Source organism: Carassius carassius, chromosome 13 (genome assembly GCF_963082965.1).
Source record: "Carassius carassius chromosome 13, fCarCar2.1, whole genome shotgun sequence".
Lineage (NCBI taxonomy): Eukaryota > Metazoa > Chordata > Actinopteri > Cypriniformes > Cyprinidae > Carassius > Carassius carassius.
In genome coordinates, this window is record NC_081767.1 from 4,360,828 (window position 1) to 4,388,403 (window position 27,576).

Here is a 27,576-nt window from a genome sequence, read left to right on the forward strand (position 1 = left end):
GACCAAAAACATATAAACGACATCTAAACAGTGTTAAAAATGACAGTGTGAAAGCTTAGCAATCCAGGACTAAATGTCTCATTTACTTTTAACCAAGAGAAACGAACTACCAGTGTAAACACACACTAAGACAGCAATACCACTGTAAAAATGTAATACTTTTAACCTCTTGAGAACCTCTAGGCAAATGGAAGTAATCCAGATATAATGTATCATCTTCATTATATGTTTCAAATGCCTCAAAACCTCAAAGCCTAGATCTCTTGCAGGGACTTACAGTATGGGTTCCTCAGGGAACTTTCCTTTTTGAAAAGGTGCTTAGAGAGTCTCCAAAGAGTTTTTGAGCATGACGAGGGATGTATGCATTGGGCTTTTCTTTAGGCTTTCTACCCTATTCCTACTCTGGTCTTTGTCCTTGCCCTCTTCCTCTCTCTCACTTGTCAGTAGTTTTGCTTGGATCTTCCGGCTCCGCCTCCATGCCCTCTCCAGGACTGACTTCCACAGATAAGATCTCCTCTCCCTCAACACGGGGAGTCATGCGGATGATCATGGTGCTGTCGGTGGTCTCCGATACCATGTCATCCTCATCTGGGATGCGAGGCCGGGGAATGGGTGAACGGCGGTGCATGGGTGACGGAGGGGGGACTGGAGCTGTGGAGGTCCTGCCGGAGGTGGGAGAGGACGGCTGAGAAAGAAAGAGACAGACGGGACAGACCAAAGAAGTAAGGGGTCTGACTGGTCAAATACAGTATCAACAAACTGTGCTACTTTAGACATGAAGAACTTTATCTGGACAAGAACAGAGCACTGTTATCATCAATTATCAAAAGAGACTCTGTTATCAGTTTCAAGGTAGTCACATACTAACTAAACATGTTAAAGTTATACTGTTTGTATCTACTATAACAGGATACAGGACTGTTTGTCACACAGTTTTAAAAGTTCCTGAAAGTTCTGGTGTCACAAAGCAGTAATTCCCACACACATCTAAACCAAACAACCCATGCAATAACTACATTTGCAGAAAGCACATAGTTTGTGCTCAAAATTAGCATTCAAAAATCTAATTAGGGATAAGCAAAGATCCACTTTCAAAAGCCAAAACATTCAAAAAAATGTAAAATATACAGTGTATTAACAGTTTGTGAAAATGGAAATATTAAATACAATTTTAAAAGGTTTAAAATAATCGTTAAAACATGATATCATATTTCCTGTTATTTATTTTGTCTATTATAAGTCATAACTTTGTTGTAAAATAATACTGTTTTGATCTGTTTGCTATATGCAATGGTTCCTATTTGTTATGTTTCGTAGTGTGATTTTTGGTGAACTGTATTAAAATCATTTGGGGGTCAGTTTGACCCGCAAACATCATAATAATAATCAATGATGATAATATATATGGAACCCAAAACAATTACAAACAAAAACTTACGAAAATGTATTGTCCCAATTTTTAATTCACATAAAATAACAAGCAAGATGACAATATGATGTTTAGCATAACGACATTTTAACTACTGAACTAATTTGGTCATCTTCTGTGGTCATTTTTTTTTCTTTTTTAAGCCAGTTACTGTAAAGGTGAAACAAATATTTGAAGAGGATGTTGCTAACCATAGTTAAATCATTAAACGTTAGTTAAACCTTTGATTAAAAAAAAAATTGACTTGTCTTAATTTGACATTTAAAGGGATAGTTCAACAAAAAATGAAAAATCTGTCATTTATTACTCACCATCATGTGGTTCTAAATGCATAAGACCTTCATTCATTTTCAGAAAACAAATTAAGATTAAGATACCCTACATAGACGCAATGCATCTACCATGAGTCAAGGCCCAGAAAAGTATTAAGGACATCATTAAAATAGTTAATGTGACAACAGTGGTTTAACCATGATTTATGAAGCTATAAGAGTACTTTGTGTGCAAAGAAAACAAAAATAATGACTTTAACTATTTCTTCTCTTCTGTGTCAGTCTTCGACACGCATTCACAAGACTACCATGACACATGCGTGTGATGCTGCTGACGCAGGAGCCGACGTTTCATTTGGGGGTGAACTATCCCTTTATGTTTTTGGCCAAAAGCATCATAACAGGGGATATGAATACCTCTAGAGTTGCTCCCTTATATGCCTCCTTCAGCTTGGCAAAAGTCTGTCCTGTTCCAACCTCCAGTGCAGCCTTGAATAGTTTGGGTGTCTCCGGCCGCTGAGGGATGACCTCACCCGTCTCTTTAGCCTGGCCCTTCTCATCTGCAGGCTTCTTATCTTTTGTCAGCATTTTCCTATGGAAGAAGACAAACTCATTAGGATGAGAGGAAGTTGTAAGCTAGCATGTGCATCGCTGAGACTCTAGCAGGAAGTGGGTTTCATAAGGTTTGAGATGACATCAGATTACACCACCATCATTCACCAGACACACACACACACACACACACACACAGACACACACACTGTAAATTGGTTCCATGGGTGAATGCATTATGCGACTCATGTCTGACCACACATTTAAGTTCTTCAGTATCTCAACAAACTATCTCAACTAACAAAATCAAACACTAATTTCCCAAGTTCCTTGGGAGAGAAAGGAGGGAAAGAGAAGAGAAAGGAAGGGAAAGGAGGATGTAGAGAGAAAAACAGAAACAGCAGAAAGACAGAAAACATGGCTAATCTATAGAGATCTGTGAGTGTGATACGGAGCTTTAAATGGCTCAGACCACTGTGCTGGATGAAGAGTGTGTGTGTGTGTGTGTGTGTGTGTGTAAGGATTGCTGGGGCTCTTGGTTGAGGTTCGAGCTCCGATCCCTCTCACTTGGCCTTCTTGCGCAGTAACTTCTGGGACTCGGGGTAGTGCACTAAGATCTCTGTCAGGTCCTTCTTATCCAGGATGAAGAGGTTAGCAAAACCATGGGCCTTTACGTTAGCAGTTCGTCGGTTCCCACCACCACCCGCCAGCAAACTGATGGAGTGAACACACACACAAAAACAGTCCAAGTTTGGCTCTTCATACATAAAGCATGATTTATCTTTCTCACACTAGCTAATTTTGCATCTAAATTTGCAGATTATCGCGTTAAACATTTGCGAATGAAGCACAGTTTCCATCCCATGTGTTCAAAAGAATAAAATCGTCACTTTCTGGGAAACTGGTGTAAAATGTCAACGATAAATATTAAAGTTGCTGCAGTGGGGAAGCCTGTAGCTCTCATTTCCAACATAATAAATGATGTTATTTTGCATTCGGATGCCTTATGTTTGGGAACGCAATCATGTGAGAGCTGATTACACCAAATCATTTTGACTTTGGCTCAGACATTTCAAAATGATTAAAATAACATTTGATGGTGTGCGATGAGATCAGTGTGCTGGTTAGTTCAGTTATCCAGTCACATGAACTGTTGAGGCAAAGTCACATCAGTTTTTTGTTACACATTAATTGATTTTTTATTTTGCATGTCCTCCTATTGGATTAAAAAAAGTATAAAAACCACACATTTTTATGTGCATTTTGAGATTTTATGTGCATTAAGTGATTGTTAATCAGAGTTCAAGTGATATCGCAAAATTCACATAAAAATATATGAATGGAAACAAAATTGTCTTATCTTAGCATTCTAGTCAAAAGTCAAAAAACTTTTTTTTTCTTTATTAAAACTGCATTTGATAATGCTTTATTCATCACTGTTAAAAGAATAGCTCACTTATAAATGAAAATGATGTCATCATGTACTCCTACCTGTATGGATTTTTTTCTTCATTGGAACATAAAAGAAGATATCATTGTTTGGTCACCAACATTCTTAAAAATATCTCTTATGTCCCAAAGAGGAAAGAAACTTATACAGGTTTATACAGTAATGCAGGAACAACACGAGGGTGAGTAAATGTTTAAAAAAAGAACATTTTTAGGTGAACCATCCCTTTAACATGAAAGGTGAAGTTGAGTGCATTGCACTGTGGGATACAAAGTATATTTTGGCAAATGTACTAGGTAATGTTTTTTAATAATTATCACTCACCTAATTTCCCCAAACACAGAGCCAGCTCTAAGAGTCACAAACACCGTCATCCCATCAGGTCCTCCAACCACCTGCACCTCTCCAGCTTTGATGATGTACATCTCTCGGCCGATCTCACCCTGACCGGCAGAGCCGAGCGGGACAAGAGTCAATTCGGAAAGATAAAAGGCTCTTTCATGCTGGCTATTTGATGTGATCTTAACTAAGACAACCTTCAAATATACTGGACATACAGTATACCGAGATAATCTGTTGTAGGTTTTAAAATATTTGCAAGGCAGCAGCAAAGCACATACAGTAAATCACAAAAATGACATATTGCTCACTTTTTTACAGACAAAGTCTCCCGGAAGGTACACCACAGATTTCAGCCTCTTAAGCATGTCAAATATCATCTGTCTGTCACATCCCTAGAACAAACAAGAGACAAAGACTTTTCAACAGCCTCTGCAACCTGTTATAAGGTCATAGTATGTCATTTTAAACAGATGAAACAGGACATTCAAAGAGAAACTGAATGAGTTAATCCATTGGGAACTGATTGGATAGTGAAAAGGGATCTCTATATGACAGATGTTTAGACAGGATCATATTTTGATGAAACGCCTGTTGTGATTTACACCCCTAGAAATAGAGTCAATTTGATTTCAAGTTGAATTTATGTCTGGTACATTTGTCTTTGGTTTAAATCAACTGTTTAAATCAACTGAACGGTGGTTGGTTCAGTGGAACTTGGTTCAGTCTAGTAAATCATCTTTTTCTGGAGCAAGACTGCTTTGGACCAGCACCAAACCAGCCTTAAACTGGCATGATCTGACTGTCATTCTGTGTGTGTGTTCATGAAAGAAAGAGAAGACACTCACCTGAAAGAGCGCCACTTTACTGACAATGCTGTAGTTGACATCTGCAGCGATGTCCAGACGCATCTTATCTGGCAGCTGTATGAGTAACTCCTGCTCATCTGAAGACAGACGGATCATGAAACGGTTAAAACACACTTCTCATATGCAAACATCTAATGCAATGGAAATCTGCTTACCCATCATGCCTTGCGACTTCCAGGTGTAATCGTACCAGATCTTGACGCGGTTCTGGACCTCGCGGGGGATCTTGTAGGAGCTCATGTATTTGACAGTGCTGTCCACACAGTGTCTGTAATAGGCCTCACCTGCAGTGGCAGCTCCAAAGACGTCTCTCATCTATGAGTGTACACACACACACACACACACACACACTGCATAAAGTTTTATGATTGCATTGTTTTAAAATGGCATACAAACATGTCTTTGAGTTTCCTGTCGATGATATGGAAAAACAGCCATATTAAACTAGAAGGTGAATTACACGAATGACCAAGGCATGTTTCAGATCAAAAATAAAACACAAATAAGAAATTATAAATTGCACGAAGACAAATATTTTTATGTTCTTAAGACAAATATTTTTTTTTTATATTTTTGTTATGATTTTTTTATTCAGTTATTTTATTTCATTACATTCTATATTTCTACAAGTCTAATTAACCAAAATCCTTTTTTTCTAATTAACCAAAATAATTTTTTTCTATTCATTAGAAATAGAAAATCTGACTAGTGATTAATGGTTCTCATTAGATACAGTGTGATTTTAGTATCATTTTATACTTTAGTATTACATTTTTGTATATATTTTCTTTTATTATTTCTATTAATTATTGTTTTAGTAGTAGTTTTAGAACTTTAATATTTTTTTGTCTGTTTTTGATATTATTATTATTATTATTACTATTTTTCATAACATTTAACATTTTAAAAATGTTGAAATAAAACAAGTTAAGGTTGATTTTATTTCAAAGTTTTGATGGTTTTAGTTTTAGTTACCTATACTAAGTCTGGTTAGGTAATATTATAAAAAAATCTGAACTTAAAGTTAATTAATGTACAATATTTTGTTTATTTTCATACAATTCCCCCAATTCTCAAAAAAAAAAAAAAAAACCCTTATTAATAAATGTTTCAAGTATTTATAATTAAAAAATGTATCAGTTTTTCATATTACAGTAATGAGATCTTATTTTTGAAAACTGGGGGAATTAATGAAAATAACACTACTTTGTGATCCTAAATAAGTCTTATTTTCTTTATGCAAAATGCTATTTTTTTAGCTCTTTCTTTTGATTTTGGGGTAAAATATGACCATGACATGTTTTTGACAATAAATACGATTCATCCAGAATTTCTCATATCTCGTATGACTCCCACCTGACCAATCATGATGGAGAAAGCAAAGACTCCCACGAAGTAGTTGAGCATTTGGAAGACGATTTCAAAGACAGTGGTGGGGTCCGGCAAACCTCCGATGGTGATCAGAGTCTTCACAGCAAAGTAGTAGCAGCGAATATAACTGTATCCCACAAACACATCTTTATTATATTACAGCATCTACTCTGTGCACAATACACCACTGAGAAATCAGCCTGAGACTGAGAAGCTCACCTGTTGCCTTTGCCATTATAGACCCATTTAGTAGAACCCAGTCCTTCATAGTCAGAACCCCAATAGAAAATACAGGCGTTACAGTGCAGAGAGTACAGCAGGTATGCACTCGTCCGGATCACCCTGCAATGAGTTTCATTTTAGTGTGAACTGTCCCTTTAAGAGGAACATGCTTTGTGTCATAGTGACCTCTGGTGGTGGCTTCTGGTCTTACCTGTAAATGTAGGCTTTGCTCATCACAGCTTCCAGACGATCATTAAACTCAAAGAATGCATTGTACTGCAAAAGAAGATCAGAATAAGTGTGAGTATTAAGGATGTGTGTGTGAAAATGCGAATAGGTTAGGGTTGATGTTTTTTTTTAACCTTTAGAAGACGAGGGAACCTCAAGAGCGATTTGACGCCTGTGAAGACATACAGCAAATCCAGTGGAAAGAGACTGATCACATCCATCTGAAACATCCAACATCAGCGGAAGGTTCTGAAACTGTTTTACTAACTGACTCAAGGTATTTGTTCAGTGTCAAATCTTGATTTAATCGATTTTTCTTTACCTTGAATCTCTCTGTTTGCCTGTAGTTGTCTCTCATTGCTTCTTTGTCACACTGAGCCAGACAAAATATAAAATACATCAATAGACATCGACAAAAACAAAACAAACCTCAAAAAATATCCAGATACTTACAAATGTACTGCATTCATTTTAAAGAACATTTTAAGCGTGGAAGTCTGTTTAATGCAAATAATAACAAATAATTCCGATGACTTTTTATTTCACAATTCGGACCCATTTTCTTGCAAATTCTGGGTTTATATCTCACATTTTAATCTTTTATTTCCCCTCAATTCTGAGAAAAAGAATTCTTGCAATTGCAATTGTTTTCTCAATTCTTAAAAAAAAAAGACACTTTGTGAAATATAAACTAATTTCTAACTCACATTTCTGACATTTTCCCTAAGAATTTTTAGTTTACATCTCGCAATTCAGTTTTTTTTTGTTTCTGCCAAGGAATAAATAAATAATAAAAAAAAAACTTTTCTGAGTTCTGTGCAATTGCAAGTTTATATCTTTTCTTTTTAGAATTGCGATTTTATATCTCACAGTTCTGAGTTTATATCTTGCAATTTGGCATTTTTGTAAGAATTTTGAGACAAACTGCAAAAGAAAAGTCTGAATTGTAAAATAAAATGACACAACAATTCCTTTTTTTTCCACAATTTTTAAGCAAAACCTTTCACAAAAATAAATTTGTGATGCTTGAAACACTAACATAGATACACTGTTCAAAACTACAACAGCAAGTGTTGCTAAACCTTCTGGTTGTCAAAAGATAACAGACACTGTGTTCATCGCAGCCGGTGCTTTGGCTCACCACAATGTCCCCTCCTCTCACGAACTGCAGTCTGGGCTGCATAACGAAGATGTCCAGAATATAAATGCCATCACAGAAGTAGTCCATCAGCAGCCACCAGTGAATGTTCTCAGACGTCTGGTACGGAAAAGTGCAGCGTACAGGGATCAGCCAAACATTCCAGTTCCACGCGAGTGTCACAAAGAACAGCCACACCACGTAGATCAAGTCTGTGAAAGAAGGAATCAGCAGGCCTACAGTATACAGTACTGAGACAGTCTTCAGAATGACATTTTGATGAGGTCCTACTGTACAGTACACGCTTTTAATCTTTATCCCTGTAATTTGAAGTCTACTTAACAAAAAAGCTGCTCTGAGAGTCAACAATTCATTTCATAAAAGCTATCGTCAGATACAAAGAAACTCAAAGTTCTTAATGACAACTCCTATTAACTTGAAGAAATGATTACTAAAATATATTTCTATTGTACAGTAGAATTTACTTCTTGAAGAAATAATAGTAATAATAAAATTAGGAAAATATTTTAAGGAATAATACATTTTCTTCCATTCTTTTTTTTTAACAGTAAACCTCTGTTGTTCAGCACTTTGTCTGACAAAAAATAAAGGAACTGTTACATTTAAATAGGATTACATTTTTGACATTTTACATTTTGACTGATTCATTAAATCAATGTTTTATATTTTCGTTTGACTACCACCACTTAGTACAATAAATTTGTATTAAATCATAAATCCAGAAAAAATAAAAACAGACAACAGACTTTCTAAACACACACACAGAAACACACACACACACAGAAACACACACACACACACACACACAATTGGCTATTTTTGGTTTCCTGTCTTTTTGGACTAGGAAAGATGTTCAAAACACGACAAAAAAATATTTTTTTATTATAATGACACTTTTAATAGTAATAAGGTAGTTTGCTTGTATATTTTTAGAACAATGGCCCAATGTGATCCATGTAGAGCTCACTTACTTCAGCTGGATCTGGATCTCACCTGTGAAGGGATCAATGCTGGATGGGAAACGGTACTCCAGTATGACTCTCAGCCAGTCAGGAACCTGGGGCATTTTGAACTGGGGAACTGGGATCTTGTATCCCATAAACTCATAGATGGTCACCTCCTCTTCAGCCTTCTCCTCATCGTCTTTCTTTTCCTCTGGAGGAGGTGGTGGAGGTGGGGCTTCACCAGGCTTTTTGGCTGGAGCTACGGTTAAAAACAATCAAAGGTGAAGTACGATCTCTCTTTGACCTGACATCACTGAATTAATAGAGTAAAATAAACCGCAAATAAAGTCTACTCACATGCCGAAGGGCTTTCATCATCAGACTCGTCTGGATCAACCAGTCTCTCTTTTGCACGGTCTTTGCGGTCTTTAAATAGCTTGACCAGCTCCTGCAGACGCTCATTCACAACAATACTTGTCGGACTGGCTGCAGATGCAGGACGCTCAAGGCCTCTACAGGAAGTGACAACATATCAGATTGACATCTCAGTATAAGAGTCTAAGCAAGGGTTTTAAGATAAAAAAAAACAATCAATTATTCAGATTTAAAAAAAAAAACTCACTCATCCACAGCAAGTAGATCAGATTTGTTCAGGTCTTGTTCATCTTCCTCACTAGGAATCATCTCTTCCTGTATTCTTTTGAGCAAAAACATACAACATATTACAGTCTTTAGTATAGCAGGTGCTGTGTAACTAAACTAGAGATTTGTAGATGAAGAACCACTTACTCTGAATCCACAGCTTTGCTGAGGGTGGAAAACAACAACAACAACAAAACAACCTTGACTTTCAGAGACACATCCTAAAGAATTTAGCCTGTAAATCATATTAATAAATCAGATGGATAAACACTGACCTGTGAGAAATCAGATTTGTTACAGGAACAGCAAGAGTCATTGAGTCTAACTCTGAGGGGACAATGATTTTGGGAATGGTGGGCTCTCCATCCTCCACTTCCTCTACCTTCATTGCTGGCTTCACATGGGTGCTTTCTGAGAGCACACACAATCACATTTTAGTGCTGAAATCTTAAAAAAAAATGGATGTGATCTTGTGAAAAACAATTTAGAAATCCTAAAATGGCTTTTTATTATACACCAACTATGATCAGACACTCCAGAAAGAAACACATAATGTTACAGAAAAAAAATATATATATCCACGCCATTGAATCATTCTGTGGATAATAAATCTTAAAACACGAAAGTTGTACATTCACATTTCACTTTTTTCCATGATTTTTCAGATCAGGGCTTTATACCATCCCCAAAGGAGCACATGGGCGACTAGGTTGAAAAATTTAGGAGCACATTATAAACCTTTATAGAATAAAATTTGACCTTTATTAAAATACAAGAAGCACACCATGCTTCAAACTGTATTTACATCATTTTATTTTTTTTGTCCAGCACATTTCTCATCAACAGGTTGCAATATTGGAGGTCATATTCATGTCAACAGCGCACACTATGTGGTAGAGTTTTGAAAAAGCCCTAACCTTAAGTGTGAAGAAATGGTACTTGCATTAGCAACAAATAACTTGCACTAACAGACAGCAAAGCACAGCACAGCACAGCAGTATCTAGCACAGTCAGTTCACCTGAGAGATCGCTGGAGGTTTGGTTTCTTTCTGGAACATAGGGCACTTCAAAATCATGTCTATAGGTGTCAAGCATGGGATGATCGGGATTTTAGGGCACTTTGGCTTGGGATGACAGCGGGCCTCTTGGGTGTTTTAAAAATAAAATCCACTAGCTACAGATTCTAACTCCAAGACTACATGCTGCTGCTGAGGAGTTCTACATGGGCTTGAGGATGTTGAGGCGATGGAGAACGTTCTGGAAGCACTGGTTGGCTTGTTTTGGAAGCTGGGATATCTCCTGGTATAGCAGCAGGAGATCGGAGGGCATCTTGGGCAGGGAAACATTATTGTTTTTCAGCAGATGTAAGCTGCTCAGACATGTGGAAGCATGGGGGATGCGACGAATCCAGCTCTTTATGCCAGTACAGCTAGCAGGCACTGCAGATAGGCAGACCGCTTCAGTTACTGGACATTCACATTATATTGCATTGGTTATGTACAAACTGGATATCAGTAAGCAGTCACTGGATACAGTAATGTTCGTTTGGTTTATACTCTGTTTTATACAGCACATCTTTCATTCTTGTATAAATATAATGTGTGTGTGTTTTCATGTTTCTCACTGACCTCCACATCCATCTTCTGGAGGTTCCTCTTCCTGTAACAACAGAAGATGAAAAATGACATCATATGGCATACATAAGACAACAAAGACAAATATGGCAAACTTCTTTAAAAAAACATTTGTAAATGTATATAGCTGCCATTCAGAAAAATCCCAACATAACACAATTTTTTTTTTTACAGTGTGAAAGATCTGCTTTGAAAGAAAGATTGTTTTGTTTTTTTCACCTGGGTTAGATTTAATTGATAAAAAAATACAGAAAAGATTTATGATTGTACAAATCATTATTTCACTTAAAAGCAAAATCAATTTTAAAAGAATCCTCTACTTGCTAAAATGACCATTAAGAAGGCTTAGTGCATTCTTGCGTTTTTATATATTCAGAAGTTTCATCTCATCTCATTCATTCATTCATTCATTCATTCATTGGTTTCTAAAGTACCAAATGAGCACATTACAATGATTTCTCCATTATGTAGCAGCTTTTTTAGGGGTTCATGTGTGTTGCTCAAGATGGACAAAATGCATGCCTTGGATTCGATTGTGACCTAGGGGTCTGTAAGTGTTTGGAAAGAAATCAGCTGCTAGGTGTTGCTAATGAGTTTTACGCTTCTCTAATCACCTGGTGTTTCACATATCCACTCATACTGAGCAACTTTGCCTCAAGAACCACTGCTATCAATCAATTCATTCATTAAATATTCTCAATTATATATATAAAAAAACCCTACTTTTGTGAACTAGTTAAAGGTTTTTTGCTTACCCTCAATATAACAACTGCAGCACGATTCTCTAGATCAGGGTTTCAAACTCAGTTCCTGGAGGGCCAGAGCCCTGCAGAGTTTTGTTCCAACCCTGCTCCAACACACATACCATGTAGTTATCAAATAAGCCTGAAGGACTTGATTATTTGGACCAGGTGTATTTAGTTTAATTAGGGTTGAATCTAAACTCTGCAGGGCTCCGGCCCTCCTGGAATTGAGTTTGACACCACTGCTCTAGACAAATAATTATATTTTTAAAAAAAGTTCATTTTTATTCTTTGTGTAGCTATACCAGGTCGTTACGAAAAGGGGTGTGATTAAATACACCCAAAAGCTTATAAATCCTTAATCATAATGCAAAACATCACGATACTAGGTGAGCACGTGACGGATGATTCTAACCAAAGCATGCAAAGTTTTGGAGATCGAACCACAGCTGGTGCCAAAACAATTAAAAAGGCTTAAAATACACAATATTTCTATGGTAAATGACATGAAATTGAAAAAAAAAAATCCTTTGCATTTGGAAAGCTATAACAGGGTCATTTAAAAATGTTGTCTTGAACTATAGTGTGCCCAGAAGCCTATAAATCATAAAAGAAAACTGTAAACTCAGGAATAATATGATTCTAAACAAGCGTGCAAAATTGTATGGAGATCGCTCCTAATGAGCTGATTATCTAAATCAGGTGTGTTAAATAAGGAAGTCATTCAAAATGTGCAGTGGTACCCCAGGACTGGAATGAAGAAACACTACTATAGTTCTATGGTAAATTCTTTTCAATTGCAATTATAACCATTAAATGGAAGCAGAGGTTCACTCATTGAAATTCACCACAAATCCAAATGTGCGCTTCATGCATATTTTGTGTACTTGACATTAATTGCATTGCATAAGTCACTATATAATATAAATCACAGAATTTTTCCAATGATAAAACATGCGGCTTATATTCAGGAAAATGTGGTAATAATGTTTTGGCTGTTTTTGATGAATTACAAGTTGCCTTGGTGAAAATAAATAAATTCCCTAAAAAAAACATTAAAATATCCTCCCAAACTTCTGAATAGAACCGTGCTAAAATGTTTTAAGCAATGCTACCTGGTCAGCATCAGGAGGTAAAGATGTGGCTCGCTGAGGCTGAGTGGTCACGGGCGGCGAGACCGGATCTGCTTGTAGTGCCTGATCTGAAACCTCAGACTCACCATGTGGTGAGGGCTCCGCCGGGCAGACGTCCATCAGGCTCCTGAAAAGGGGTTTGAGCAGAAGTCTAGTCATGGCAACATAACCAGTCAATCAGAGGCTGGTAAGCCACCAATCAGATCTGTAGGCGTTGACCAGAAAAAGAAGCTGACAAGAATACATTACTGGATTAAGCAAATCAACCATTCTGAAAGACAATCATATTTGTACTCCCCTGAACCCTGAACGGATGTTTTTAAATCCAGCTGCAGTGAAAATGAATTTATTTATTATGTTTTTTTTTGTCTTTCATCAAGAGATTACAGTAACAGGAATAGTTTATCCAAAAATGAAAATATGCTGAAAATGTACTCACCCATCCAAGATGTAGATGTTGTTTGTTTCTTCATCAGATCAGATTTGGAGAAACTGAACATTATATTCCTTGCTCACCATTGGATCCTCTTCAGTGAATGGCTGCCATAAGAGTGATAAAAACATCACAATAATCCACAAGTAATCCGCTCGATTTATGATGCCTTAATAATGCCTTAATGATGGATTTGTTTCTTACAAACACGTAGCTTTTCACTTCACAAGACATTAAATGATGGACTGGAGTGGTGTGCATTACTTGTGGATTATTGTTATGTGTTTATCAGCTGTTTGGACTCTCATTCTGACCTCACCCATTCACTGCAGAGCATCCATTGGTAAGTAATACATTTCTTAGATAAAGAAACAAACTCATCTAGATCTTAGATGACCTGAGGGTGAGTAAATGTTCAGCAGATTTTTATTTTTTCTTGTTTACCAAGTTAATACCAGGTGAGGACTAATGTAACAAGCAAATGCAACAAATTGTATGATGGTGACAATGCATGTCTCAACAGCACTTCAACTTTCATCTTCTTTTACTTGTAAAGAAGGAAAGAGGAGTAATACATCCTCTGGCATGATTCGATTGTCACACAGAGTCAACTAACTAAAAGTAGCAGTGCTACTAACTTGCTAACAGCTGTTAGCCCAGTAGTGGTTTAGCATGACGAAACTCTGCCAGTAAAAGCTTTTTGTGGCATGTCTTCGATGGTGTTACAGTAGAATATGAATAGAATCCTAAATAAAAGTAATATATATTTAAAATACATTTATTTCTTACTTCATTCAAATCTATTAACGCATTTACTGACATATAGCTCAAGACTTACTGATATAAAAATTACAATTCAACTTTATTTGGAGAACTACTTGTGCACAATTCACATTTCTTGATATTATGCCTAAAATGTGTTTTAATATCACTATCGAAGATGATTGTATGATCTTTGAATAATATCGGTCTTCAAATGCAATATATTTAAAGTATACTTGCAATAGTTCCACTTTATCAGAATCAGATGTACTTCAGTATATCTTTAGTTGGACTTCAGTACTACTTCCTCACAATTACAGTGCATTAACTACAAAATTAGTTGTTCCAATTTAGCTGGCTTTAAGTATACCAGTTTAGTAAACTAAAAGCACAATTGCAGGGAACTTTTATTAAGTACATAAATATGTAAATGTACTTGTAGTATAAATACATGTACTTCAAATACATTTTAGTATATGCATTTTTCCCCAGGGATAAGGGGTAATGTAGGTCAAATCTATGTTTAATGTACACAAAAGAATGTAGGCCATTCTAACATACCTTTTCACATCAGCACTGTTTACAGGGGATATCAAGTTGGTTGCAAAATGTTGAAAAAAAGTGCACATTTCAGTTTTATTCCATGAATTTCTGGCTTTCTGAATTCAGCACTGCAATACGCAGCAGCAGCAGCAGCAGCAGGTCTGAAACTGTGCTCTACTTCTACATAAGTGCTTCGACCTAAAAACTTTTTTGGCATCAGCTGTTCTGGTTTTCAGACGGGATGGTTTATAGTGATGTGATAAAGCAGGATGAAGCCTAAATTTAGCATCTGACATCATGCCCAAAATAACACAATGTACTCAAAAGTACATTGAGACACTTCTATTTTTGTAATAGTTTGTCTTTTTACAGACTGAAACACTCAAAAGAGGTTTGCTAAATTGCTTATTCTAATTATTATAATTATTATTATACTATCGGGCAAAGGCTTCCAATTATTAAGATGCTTTTGTCGCTGAAAGAAGTCTCACAAAGGTTGCATTTAACTGAATCAAAATACAGTAATATTGTGGAAAATTATTTCTAAGTTTCATTTTGGGATATATTCCTGTGATATAAATCTGCATTTTCAGCATCATTACTTCAGTCTCACATGATCCTTCAGAATTTATTCTAATATGCTGATTTGCCGTTTAAAAAAATATTCATTATTATTATCAGCGTTGAAATTATTTTTTTATGCATAAAACATTTTTTTGTGATACATTATCATTCTACGGAGCCCCACACATGGCATGCAGGGAAAAATAGTAGGCCAAATCGTGTGCACGATATACTAATTCATTCCCTCAATGTACTAAAACTGAAATCTTTAGCAAATCGAGGGAATGTAATAGTAATCATGTGCACATTTTAGTACATTGAGGGAACGAATTAGTAAATCGTGTGCACAATTTTTTTTTTAATGCATGTCATGTGCGGGGCTCCGTATCATTCAAATGTTTGGAGTAAAACAGAAAACAAATGAACACTTTTATTCAGCAAGGACACATTCAGTTGATCAAAAGTGTCAGTAAAGACACTGATAATGTTACAAAAAGTTTTCTGTTTCAAATAAATGCTGTTCTTTTAAACTTTCTATTCAAAGAATCATGAAAATTATGCTTTATGGTTTCCACAGATATATTAAGCGTCACAACTGTTTTCAACATTGATGATACTGTAATATTAATAATACAAATAAATGTTTCTTGAGCACCAAATCAGCATATTAGAACGCTTTCTGAAGGATCGTGTGACACTTAAGAACATTTCACTAAAGAAAAACTCAAATATAAACTCTAAAATATACTCAAATAATAGATATTTCACAATATTACAATAACAGGATTAGACATAATTAACTTTTTAAAAACAATTGTATTGAGATGTTAACTGAAAATCGAGTGGAAGTTATTTAAGATATATTGTACTGTATATTAATATATATCTGATATATAATACTGCCCAGACCTAAAGACAATATGAAACACTGCACAGTATTTGATCTCAGGAGCACATGCTCTACTTCTATAGGAACAGTAGAGGCAGTGTAGGGACTGTGTAGATATAAACAGCAGCTATAGCATGTGTAGCTTTAATGAAGTATAATGTCGCGCTGAAGGAACCTGCTATCACTGCTTGATTTATCATGTCAACTACCCATTTAGTGTAATGCAGGCTGCTAGATCTTTGCTGCTTAGCTCTGAGGATGAAGGCCTTACTCTGTTCTCTTACTATCCCCCTCACTGTCCTCCCCACTCTCTTCACCGAGCGGCTGTAACCTGTATGGCGAGCCGGAGAGGACAAACAGCACTTCAGCAGCTGACACGCAGGAGAATAAAGTAACGGTACAGCAGTAAAAAGAAGCAAGCACAAACTCGCATCCAGTCATATTGTGAGTTGTAACATTCACTCTGCTGTGAGGAAGCTTGCAGCACTGAAGGGTTTGAAGCAGAGTCCAAAATTAGGTTTTTGCCACACCTGCGAATGGAAAGTGTAAAACTAGCCATGCATTATCCAGTGCATTTTCATTAAAAATGTATTAATTTAGTAATTCATTTTATTTAAAAATCTATAAATATAGATTATTTCTAAGATTTGGGATTATTAATCATACACTGTAGAAATATAAAGGTTTTACAAGAATATACTATTTTAGTCTTTCTTCTGCAAATCTTCACGTGTACTTTTATGTTACCTGGCATTTCTTTGTAATTATCTGTAAAATGTATCAATTTCTAAGTGAAAATTGTTTCTTCACCATTTAATTAATTAATTAATTAATTAATTAATTGTATTTATTTTTACTGCAGATTAGTGACAGACAGCACAGGGCATTGGGTCATTTGCAGCATCATATCAGATTTATTTAATTTACATCATATTTAATTTATATTTATATTGCATTATTTGGTATTACATCACATACAATTTACTTTAATAAAAAAATGCTTATAGTTAAATAAAAAAAAATAAAAAAAATAAATTAAATTAAATAAAATAAAATTAAATTAATCTCTCAAAAAAGAAAAAAGAAAAATTATTTTGTTATTATATTATTTTTTATATATACATTACGGTTAAAATATTTGGGGTCAGTCCTTTTTCATTTATTTATTTATTTTCCTGAAAGAAACTATAATATATCTGAAATATCTGTTTCAAATAAATGCTTTCTATTCATCGAAAAATCCTAAGAAATGATCATGGTTTCCAAGAAAATATGAGGCAGAACAACTGTTTCCAACATTGATGATAATAAATGTTTCTTGAGCATCAAATCAGCATGTTAGATTGGTTTCTGAAGGATCACTGAAGACTGAAGTAATGATGCTGAAAATTCAGCTTTGCATCACTGGAATAAATAACATATTCAAATAGAAAACGTAGTTTAATTGTAATAATATATCACAGTATTACAGTTTTTTTAACTCTATTTTTGATGAACATAATGATCTTTCAAAAAACATTTGTTTTTAAACAGTAAGTAGTGCGATTTTGGTTAAAATGATGAATATGCACATATACTGTATGTAATGAAAAGTAATGTAATGAAGCATATACAGTAGTGGACAAAAAGCTAATAGAAATAGACAAAAAATAAACTCTTATTCTAGGCCAAAGACTATTATTATTGCTGTTTTTGTTATTTGGTGAGTGCTCATTTTGGACTCTGGCGGAAAGCAAGGAGTGAGAGCAGAAGGGAGAGAAGACACTTACTCCGGATCTTCTTCATTCTCTTCCTCCTGGATATTTGGCAGTCTTTGTGAAACAAACAGTGAACAGGTGAATTCTGAACACTGTAAGTGTGTTTATGTGTGTGTGTGACAGAGAGAAAGGGATAGTATGAAAGATTTAGAGACACAGCGCACTTGATACAAAAAACTTTTGTAGCCACCTTGTGGTTTATCACACCCCAGATCTCAGTCTTAACAAACACAAGAGGGCAGGAACTCAGTTCAGAGTTTGTGGTGTGTTTGTGACTTACTGTTCCTCATTGTCCAGCTCTTCGGTTTTCGTGTCGATGATGATCTGTGTGGTGTGCTCTTCCTCCAGCTGTCTGACGGCCAATTCTGCAGCCTGCCGGGCCAGATCCTCCGCCATACGAGCCGCTTCCACACGCTCCTGCTGAAGTCTACACACACACAATTGACATCATTGAGATTTTTCTAAATATTCATATTTCAGGCCTCACATAGTCACTGGGATCCAAACCGCTGGCTCTCACCTCTCCTCCATGTTTGCTATGGCAGTCTCCTCTGCTTCCTTCTTGATGCTCTCAATGAGAGGTGTCCAGCGCTCAGTCTGGGTCTCTGCGTCCTCCTGGGACAGCATGTGCGGCAGGATATTGGGCAGCACTTGCAGCAGAGATGAGCCCTCCTGTGGCACCTGCTCCTCAGCCAGGACGTCCTGCCCCGAGCCCTGCTCCCTCTGCTGGGCTTCCCAGTCTGAGTCCACCTCTTCCAGCACCATATCACACGGGTCCTGCAGGATGCAGACTGCACCGACCACAGGGAAAAAACAAAACAAAACATGCTTCACAGGTCAAAGAGATTAGGCTGAGAATCGTATTATTTATTTATTTAATTAACTATTTATTTATAGTTATCCTTTTCTAATCGGTATTTTTGTATCAATGGATCACAATTGATTTCTCAGAATCTCAAGCATGTAGATTCAAATCCAGTGGGAAAAACTGTGCATTATAGCATTGATCCTACTGGATCCCAAAGTGGTTTGCCTGACTTCAAGCATGTCCATGCAGCTTAGTCTGGTCTGTTTAGGTTTTGGATGGTTTTTGAGGGGTTTTGGGCAACTGTCATCAATTGTTTTATTTTATTTATTAATTTTTTTTACATCATTAATCCTAATAATGCATTGTATTTCTGTATTATGTTTTGAAAAACAACACATTTAGACCCCAACTGCAAAATTTGCACATTTTGTAATCTGTAAGAGCTGTTTAAAAATCTATGCAATACAGCATATGTCCTAATGTGTTCAAATTTAATGAAACAAATATATTTAAAAAAAGAATGAAATTATTTTAGCTGTAGTTGTACAGTAGTGCTTCTTCCACATACAATTTTCCAGGCAATTTACATCCTCTGACCACACAAGAAACAAACTGCTTTTTGAAATAATTTATTTATTATTGATTTCATACAGCGGACAAAGTAAGGTAGCTGCCTGTGTTGTGTTAGCAATAGCCTTTAACAAACATAAATAACATCAATATATATATATATAGCATAAGACTGTTCCACCTTGCAGTAGTGAAGCCGGATTGCTTTGCTAACATCCTCAGTATGGCAAATCAGCTCATGGCTTTTGTTTTTCAATGCATTTATACTAACTCTTGCATTTTATAGCAGGCAATAGATATTGGCAAACGCTTTCAGTGGCATGGGGATTTATGGTTATTTCTTTTTCTTTTTTTGTCTTATGGCAACAATATTGCGGATAACTGTGCTCTTTGACCCTGCAAAAAAGATTTTCTTACTCAGCATTTTTTGTCTTGTTTTCCAGTACAAATATCTAAATGTTCTTAACTCAACATACATATGCTTAAGAAGCAAAATGGCATATTTTTGGCAAAAGTTATCAAGTCTTATTCCAGAAATATTTTTTCAAAATGAAGCAAGTTTATGCTTCAAACAAGAAAAACTAAGAAAAATAAAAGTGTTTTCCTTTTGAATTACATTTATTTTTCTTATCCCTTTGGCAGATATTTTTTTCTCAATCTAATCAGAAATAATTTTTTTTTAGAAAACAAGGCTTAATATATTATTTTATTTTGCTTGTGTCTTGATTGAAGAAGGTTTAAGATATTTGTTCTGGAAAATAAGAAAAACGTTGAAAGCAGTGTTAAAGATGAAACATTTTAATATGTTGAAATATTTTCTCCTGTCCAGGTTTAACATTTATATAACATTCATAAGTTGATTGCGGCTCCGTGATGCTTATGAAATCCAGCACACAAGTTTGGGGCTAGACTATCTGACCATTCAAAGGCGGAAATGTTTAATGTTTAGTGACGCTGAGAGCACAAATGTAGAAACAGTAAATAAGCAGTAAATGACATTGTAAACTCTGACTGGGCCACTGTGTGTTTACTGCATGTCTCTTTGAGGTAGCCTAATCATCAAAGCACTAAACAATCATCACAATTTACAAGTCAGCATGCTAATCTGTAATATACAGTAGCTAACAGAAATCACTAAAGAATATTACATGGGAAAGCACTTTAAACTGCAGCAAATGTTCAAAGCTGATGTACAGTAGCTGTATGGAACTAGAGGATTTATGTGTATGTTTGTGTCTGTCTGAACGTCTCTTTCTGTCTCTGTGTGGAGGTAATGACTCTCCCAGTCGTCTTCTACTTATGTTTAAGGGGCTTTAATGGCCTTCTCCCCTGAAACAGAAGGAGAAGATGAGCTGAGTTAACACCTCCACCTATAAATAAGCAGTGAGAGAATAGCAGTGCCTCTGATATATTCAAATATATAATCTTGTGGGACAAATCACTCTGTCCTACAAATCTGTCTGCACTCATTATATTTATGCATGTGAAGACATGTAAAAAAAAACGTACCGTTTTGAACGACATCAGAGCTGCCCTGCAAATAAACACAGAAGAAATATGTAAATGGAAGACTAGCAGTGTCTTTCTTTCTTTTTGCACACATTACACTACTTTGAAGGGGACTTACAGCTTACCTCTTTTGGTTTCACTACTGGTTGTGGTATGATGCGTCCGAACCCCTGTACAAACCAGCCAACCATACTTGAAAGCAAAATAAATATAGTGCATGTCATTAGACAAAATTATATGTAAAAACATTTGGCATTCATCCAAACAATTAAGCGCTTCAAATATATGTTATGTACATAAAAAATACAAAACAAACAAAATGAAATTAAATGAAAAACAAAAAAACAAACAAAACACACAAAAAACTAAAAAACTAACAAGCAAAACAAACAAAAATGAAAGCAAAAATAAAACAAAACACCCCCTTAACAAAAACGCAAAACAAAAACCAAGCTAAAACAAACAAAAACAAAATAAACAATGAAAACAAAAAAAAAACATGAAAACACAAAACAAACAAATCAAATAAACAAAACAAAAATCAAAGCAATATAAAAAATTTAAAACAATACGAAACGAACACAAAATGACAAAGAAATTAAACAAATAATACAAATCCCCAACAAAATTAAACAAAAATAAAACACAAGGCAAAGACACAACAAAAAACAAAAACAATACCAACACAGAACTAAAACAAAAAACAAATGTATAACAAAAACCCAAAACCCAAAACAAACAAACAAAATAAAAATGAAAATAATACACAAAACTGAAACAAACAAAAACAGAAAAAGCTAAAGTAACAATCAGAAAACAAAAGCTCAAAAACATAGCTATAGACATTATAAGCGAAGCAGATGGACACTTACTTTGTGCCTTTGGAATCCTCAGCTGCTTTAGGTTGCTCAGGAGCTGCAGGTGCAGATGCAGGTGCAGGTGGGGCAACAGGTGGAGCTGCTGGTGCTGGTGCAGGTGCAGGCGCAGGCGCAGGTGCTGGTGGAGGTGCAGGAGCCGGTGTTGGTGCAGGTGCTAAATAGAAAAAAAGAAGTCACATGCAGACCACTCAGTTGCCAAGGAAACCCAGCCGTCCATTCATTATTTTTTTAAATGTTACCTGGCTCTTGTTTGCAGGGAGTCACAGGAGCAGAAGCAGCCTTTTGGGCAGGTGCCTCTGTAGCAGCGGGAGGACGAAGATGGACAGGAGAATGTGGAACTACCTTCTCAAAACCATGCTTAATCCATTCTATTACTCTGCAAGAGACAGAGACAGACAGATTAAAAGCGTTCAGCCAGAATGAGATTTCAGATTAGCGTCTGACAGCTGATTAACATATACCTGGGAGAGAAGGGCACATTAGCAACGTCTGGGTCCTCATCAGACACAACCTCCACCACAGGAATATGAGGCAGCGGCTCAGCATCTGGTGAGAGTGAGAATCCTGTCACATGAGTTGTGTCTTCTCTCATCAGCTCTTCGTAATGCATATTCTTTAAGCAAAAGTTTATACTGTTCTATATGAAGTGGCTACCAATTGCTGGACTCACCACGAACGTCTTTGACATCTTGTACCTGTAAAGAGACAAGAATCACAAAGATCTCTTACTGTACGTATCCCTGATTGAATATTGGTGTGAAAATTTAATGGCCAGCTGCTCTCGATTGGCTTGCATTTCAGTTTTTATCTGTCTATGTTATTTCAATTGTCATTCATTTATAAAAATGCTTGCAAGAAGGTTTTTAAGTATATGTTGGTGTTTCTTCAACCTCAGGCACATTTGGCTTTGTAAACTTAGAAACTGTGGAACATAGATGGTCACACTTTATTTTAAGGTCCAATTCTTGCTATTAACAAACCATTAACTACAACTTTTGCCTCAATATACTCCTAATTTGTTGCTTATTAAAAGTTAGTAAGGCAGTTATTAAGTTTAGGTATTGGGTAGGATTAGGGATGTAGAATATAGTCATGCAGAATATGTGCTGAGATGAGTAAAACAAAATATTCATAAAAAGCATTTGAAAAAAATAAATAAATACAAGAAAGCAATAAATAAAGTTTAATGTGATCTTCATTTAATAAAACATTAGTTTTAATAAAGTTTGAAGAAACACCACGTATGTAAGCAAGCTTGCCCATTTAAAACTGCTAGCCATGCAAGCTTCTGATGTTTTTGATGCAGCAGGGTTTTACCATAGTTATACGAAGGCAAAGAAGCTCAAATTATAAGTATTTCTTGATAAGAGGGATTTGTTTTGAAGACTCATTACGGGGCAAATCAGTCCTCAAAAGCTCAGTCCTGCAGCAATCAGCTTGTGTTTACAACAGTAATTTGTTGTAATACTGTATACTGTGATGATAACATAGCTGTAAGGAATGAAGCAGAACTAATTCATATTCAGCATTTTGGACTGGTTGTTATAAATGGTTCTTGTTACATGTATTGAAAATGGGCTGATTACTGTGAGCAGACAGAAACGCAGGAGAGGATCAAAGGAAGGTTAGTTGGTGCCCTATCAACTCTCATTTTGACGGGACACACTCTTGTGATGGAGTTTGTAGACCAGATAACTGGAATGAATATCTCTGTATATCACCTCATACTTAAAAGGGACATATGATTGTTGACATATGACCCCTTTAAAGTTAGGGAACAGCGAGCATGATTCTGACATGCTGTAGCTTGCTCTAAAAAAACTGTACTTACTGGAGGATCCACTTTAACCACTGGAACTGCAGGCTAAATGGAAATGCAATGAAACTCTCACAGAAACACCCAGAAAACCTAAAGACACCTTTGAGACTGATGTCTGTGGCCCTGAAGTGCTCCATTAACTCTAAAAACCCTAGCTAAAACAATTAACTCCATTAACATCAAAATGTAGTCTAAAGAAAATAAATAAATAAACTAATAAATAAAATATGTTAAAAATCTTTGTAAAGTCTTATGCAGAGTTTAATCTAATGACAATAACTTTTTTTTTTTGGTAAAGGTAAATCTTGAAAAAAAAGAATAATAATAATAATAATAATAATAATATATATATATATATATATATAATTAAAATGCTTAGTAGCCAAAGAGAACGAAGATTGTAATTTAATTTAATTTGAAATGACTGGAACATTAAATACATAAATTATCATTCTTCATAATCACAAATGTTCATGAACAGCATAAAAATTTTGTCATTAATATAAATTGCAAATAATAACATAAGCTTATGTAGAAAACTGCAGCAAATCCAGTAAACTTGTAGGAGGAAATATTATAAATATTGACTTGGTAAATAACCAAATAAATAATCAGAATGCAGAAAGCCTCAGCATCTTATAAGATTAGTGAATGTGTGCGGTGTGTGTCCATACCTCAGTGACCTCCTCTGGCTCTGTGTGACCCTTGTATTTCTCATCTGGCTGTGGAACCACTTTTCCAAGTCCCTGCACAATCCAGCCTATCATTCCAGCCCTGATGGAAGAAGAGATACAGTAAAGTCCATCAGCTGCTCTGGGCATAAGTGAGTATGTGAATGCATGCAAATAAGCTGTAGGCTGCTTCGCCATAAGCCAACTCTAGATGGCAGCAGGGGAATGTAAAAACAAACAGGTTTGCCCAGCAGCACCAAGGAGGCAGTGGCCAATGCTATAAAAAAAAAAAAAAGTCATAAAAAAAAGGCTTGCTGTACTGTTCTCATATATATATATATATATATATATATATATATATATATATATATATATATATATATATATATATACATATGAGCTGTTAATATGGAAATTCTCTCGTGTGTGTAGCATGCAAATAATCTCCAATCTTTGTGCATGACCTAATATCTGCTATAAGGTACTCACTGATCTGATGTGTTACTGCGGTCCATGATACAGTGATGGAAAAATGTGCAATACTTATCAAAACATTCATTTAACAGGCACACCCACAGATACAGATGTGAAATACACAAGTATTCTCACATAATGAAGATGTGGCAAACAACATAAGCATTTAAAATAAAACTGTATCCATATGATTGAAACTATACCTGCTGCTCACTGCATTTCCCTCATGCTGCTCAATCCGTGGTAGAAAAAAATAAAGAAAAGAAAAAGCATTATTAAACTGCTTGAAATTAATTCAAAATACTAGAAATTAAAATTCAAAGTAGCAAAAAAAAAAAAAAAAAGAAGAAATTTAGGGTACGTTCTTTTCTTGGCATCAAAAATATACTGATTAAATCAAGAAATGAAAGACACTTGAGTTAAGTTCTTCTATCTTCAGCCATGTCTAAAAACAGTATGCATTGCTTTATCTCAAAGCTATGTTGACTGAAGAAGGTGTCTCTTCATAATGACAAACGACTGTATAAGTGTCATGGTACGGTCAACGTGATTTTGCCAAGTAAGACATGATCCTGGATCAACATTATTATTAAAAACATAGATTTAACCCAATCCCTACCCCTAAACCTAACCCTACCCATAATTTATTCCTAAAATCAGTGGGAAATAATAGCTGATTAACAAGAGTATAGAAGAACCTAACTCTGATTGTAAGCCTAAAACAGATATTTCCTGAAAAGTTATATCTGAATTCTGATTGGTTGATTGGAATGTTGTACCAGGATCAACAAGGATGATGATCCAGGAACATGTTGTACTTGGTGAAATCACGCTCACTGTCATGGTCCACACCAAAAAAAATTCTATCCTTAATAAAACAACAAAAACAGCAACAGTTTAAGACACAATAACCTGTTAAATATGTACTTTGCACACTGGTGATCTAAAAAACAATTTTCCTTGCAAATATAAGTGAAGTGAAAGTGAAGTGACATTCAGCCAAGTATGGTTACCCATACTCAGAATTTGTGCTCTGCATTTAACCCATCCGAAATGCACACACACAGAGCAGTGAACACACACACACACTATGAGCACACACCCGGAGCAGTGGGCAGCCATTTATGCTGCGGCGTCCGGGGAGCAGTTGGGGGTTCGATGCCTTGTTCAAGGGCACCTAAGTCGTGGTATTGAGGGTGGAGAGAGAACTGTACATGCACTCCCCCCACCCACAATTCCTGCCAGCCCGGGACTTGAACTCACAACCTTTCGATTGGGAGTCCAACTCTCTAACCATTAGGCCACGACGATAATTAAGTAAGATCACAAGGGCTGTGTTTCAATAGTAATTAAGTACAGCACATTATCTATAAAAATTGTGACTCAAACTAGGTAATGAAGTACAATTACTCAACAAACATATTGATTATCCTTAAATGAGGTTGTTCATTAATTTTAAAACCATCACTGATTTTGTGTCAACAAAAACATAGCTCAGATTAATGTATACAATATATAAGAAATAACAAAATATTAATAATAATTAGATTACATTAAGAATTAAAGATGGTCAGACTATTTAATTTTGAATTAAACTAAAAAAATATATCCTTTTAATAAGTATTTCTTTATGCATTACGATTCCACCAATTAGGCTTTTTTTCAGCTTTATTTCTGTGAATGTACATGACAAGAGTCATGAAAATACCTTAACTTCACTGTTGGCCAGTTTAGAGGAGTTTACTGGCTGAGGGAGAGCACTGCTGAACCCATGAGAGAGCCAACTCAAAACCCCACTCTGAGAGCTGGAGAGAGAGAGAGAGAGAGAGAGAGAGAGAGACAGAGAGAGAGAGAGAGAGAGAGAGAGAGAGAGAGAGAGAGAGAGAGAGACAGAGAGACAGAGAGAGACAGAGAGAGAGAGAGAGAGAGAGAGAGAGAGAGAGAGAGAGAGACAGAGAGAGAGAGAGAGAGAGAGAGAGACAGAGAGACAGAGAGAGACAGAGAGAGAGAGAGAGAGAGAGAGAGAGAAAAGGAAGGATAGAGAGCAGTAATTAGGTCTGGCAGGATTACAGCATCTAAAGAGACTGAACATATGTCCCACACACACAAATAAACACAAACATAACATCACCTGTTTTCCTCTGAGTCCTCCTCCGTTGGATTGGAAGGTTCTGTAAAATAACATCATGAAAAATGAACAAACAGTTCGCTCAGGTCTGTGTTTTATTCTGTGATTCATTGTTGGTCATTGTGCACAATTACCTTGTTTTACTTCCTCTTTTTTCATCACATCCTAAAGAACAGTACAGAGACAGTGAAGGGATGCTTAAACTGGCAAAGGTGACTCAGTGTACACACATGAACACATACTCACACTCGCTGGTGCTGCAGTGGAAGCATTGGTCTGGTCCTCCTCTCCCAGTTTCCCAGGAGACGCTGGAGGCTGGGGAACAACCTTTATCACCCAGCTAAACATGCTGTCAAATACAGATTAACACAGCAGGTGTCAAAATCAAATAAGGATGTTTAAGATATCGAAAAAGAACCGTCCAAAAAAGCAGTGTTGGGGAGTACAAAAGCCTCAATATACTTTTTCAAGTAGCACGACAGTGGTTTTACACAGAAGCCTGTTTCTGCCATCACTGAATAAAAACAAAATAAGGTACTGTAATTGTGACTTTTTATCTCACAACCCTTTTGTTCTCAGAATTGCGAGATATAAACTCACAGTTGCGAGTTTTAAAGTTAGAACTGCACTAACTTTTGTTACTGCACTAGACTTTTTTCTCTCAGTTCTGAGTTTATATCTCCGCACAATTCTCACAATTGTATTCAAAACAGCGATTCGAGTTTCTGTACTATGAAGCTACTGCCATCGCAGGCTGCTACTGCATCGCATGATTATTTTTTTT

The 27,576-nt window shown here is 36.0% G+C and overlaps 1 protein-coding gene across 4 annotated transcripts; it reads right to left on the minus strand.

Moving 5' to 3' along the window:
• Positions 1-348: 348 nt before the first annotated feature.
• LOC132155871 (cyclic nucleotide-gated cation channel beta-3-like) lies at positions 349-27,140 on the minus strand. 4 transcript variants are annotated; one of them, XM_059564621.1, is made up of 39 exons: positions 27,045-27,140; positions 26,927-26,957; positions 26,796-26,835; positions 26,373-26,469; positions 24,868-24,893; positions 24,680-24,694; positions 24,194-24,293; positions 23,532-23,564; positions 22,371-22,395; positions 22,162-22,246; positions 21,940-22,076; positions 21,695-21,854; positions 20,948-21,014; positions 20,823-20,847; positions 18,456-18,726; positions 18,216-18,362; positions 17,948-17,989; positions 16,450-16,509; positions 14,744-14,758; positions 12,970-13,114; positions 11,106-11,136; positions 9,753-9,888; positions 9,625-9,642; positions 9,458-9,532; positions 9,193-9,347; positions 8,885-9,094; positions 7,874-8,082; positions 7,055-7,105; positions 6,867-6,953; positions 6,716-6,780; positions 6,502-6,624; positions 6,268-6,409; positions 5,067-5,226; positions 4,891-4,988; positions 4,354-4,437; positions 4,028-4,146; positions 2,821-2,967; positions 2,119-2,293; positions 349-685 (listed from the first exon to the last, which is right to left on the minus strand). In XM_059564621.1, exons 1-39 carry the CDS (start codon positions 27,138-27,140, stop codon positions 434-436), a joined length of 3,954 nt encoding a protein of 1,317 aa, XP_059420604.1. In that variant the 3' UTR covers positions 349-433. The 4 variants fall into 4 exon arrangements, with proteins under 4 accessions (XP_059420604.1, XP_059420601.1, XP_059420603.1 ...); XM_059564618.1 differs by lacking the exons at positions 16,450-16,509; positions 26,927-26,957; positions 27,045-27,140 and having other exon boundaries at positions 26,796-26,902; XM_059564620.1 differs by lacking the exons at positions 16,450-16,509; positions 23,532-23,564; positions 26,927-26,957; positions 27,045-27,140 and having other exon boundaries at positions 26,796-26,902.
• Between the last annotated feature and the right edge of the window lie 436 nt (positions 27,141-27,576).

Excerpts from the sequence above, each read along its gene's own strand:
- LOC132155871 (XM_059564621.1), bottom strand. The coding sequence starts at position 27,140 with ATGTTTAGCTGGGTGATAAAGGTTGTTCCCCAGCCTCCAGCGTCTCCT. Across the intron at positions 6,781-6,866 it reads GGTTCCCTCGTCTTCTAAAG|TACAATGCATTCTTTGAGTT; the intron begins GTTAAAAAAAAA and ends CTTCTTTTGCAG. Across the intron at positions 4,989-5,066 it reads GAAGTCGCAAGGCATGATGG|ATGAGCAGGAGTTACTCATA; the intron begins GTAAGCAGATTT and ends GTCTGTCTTCAG.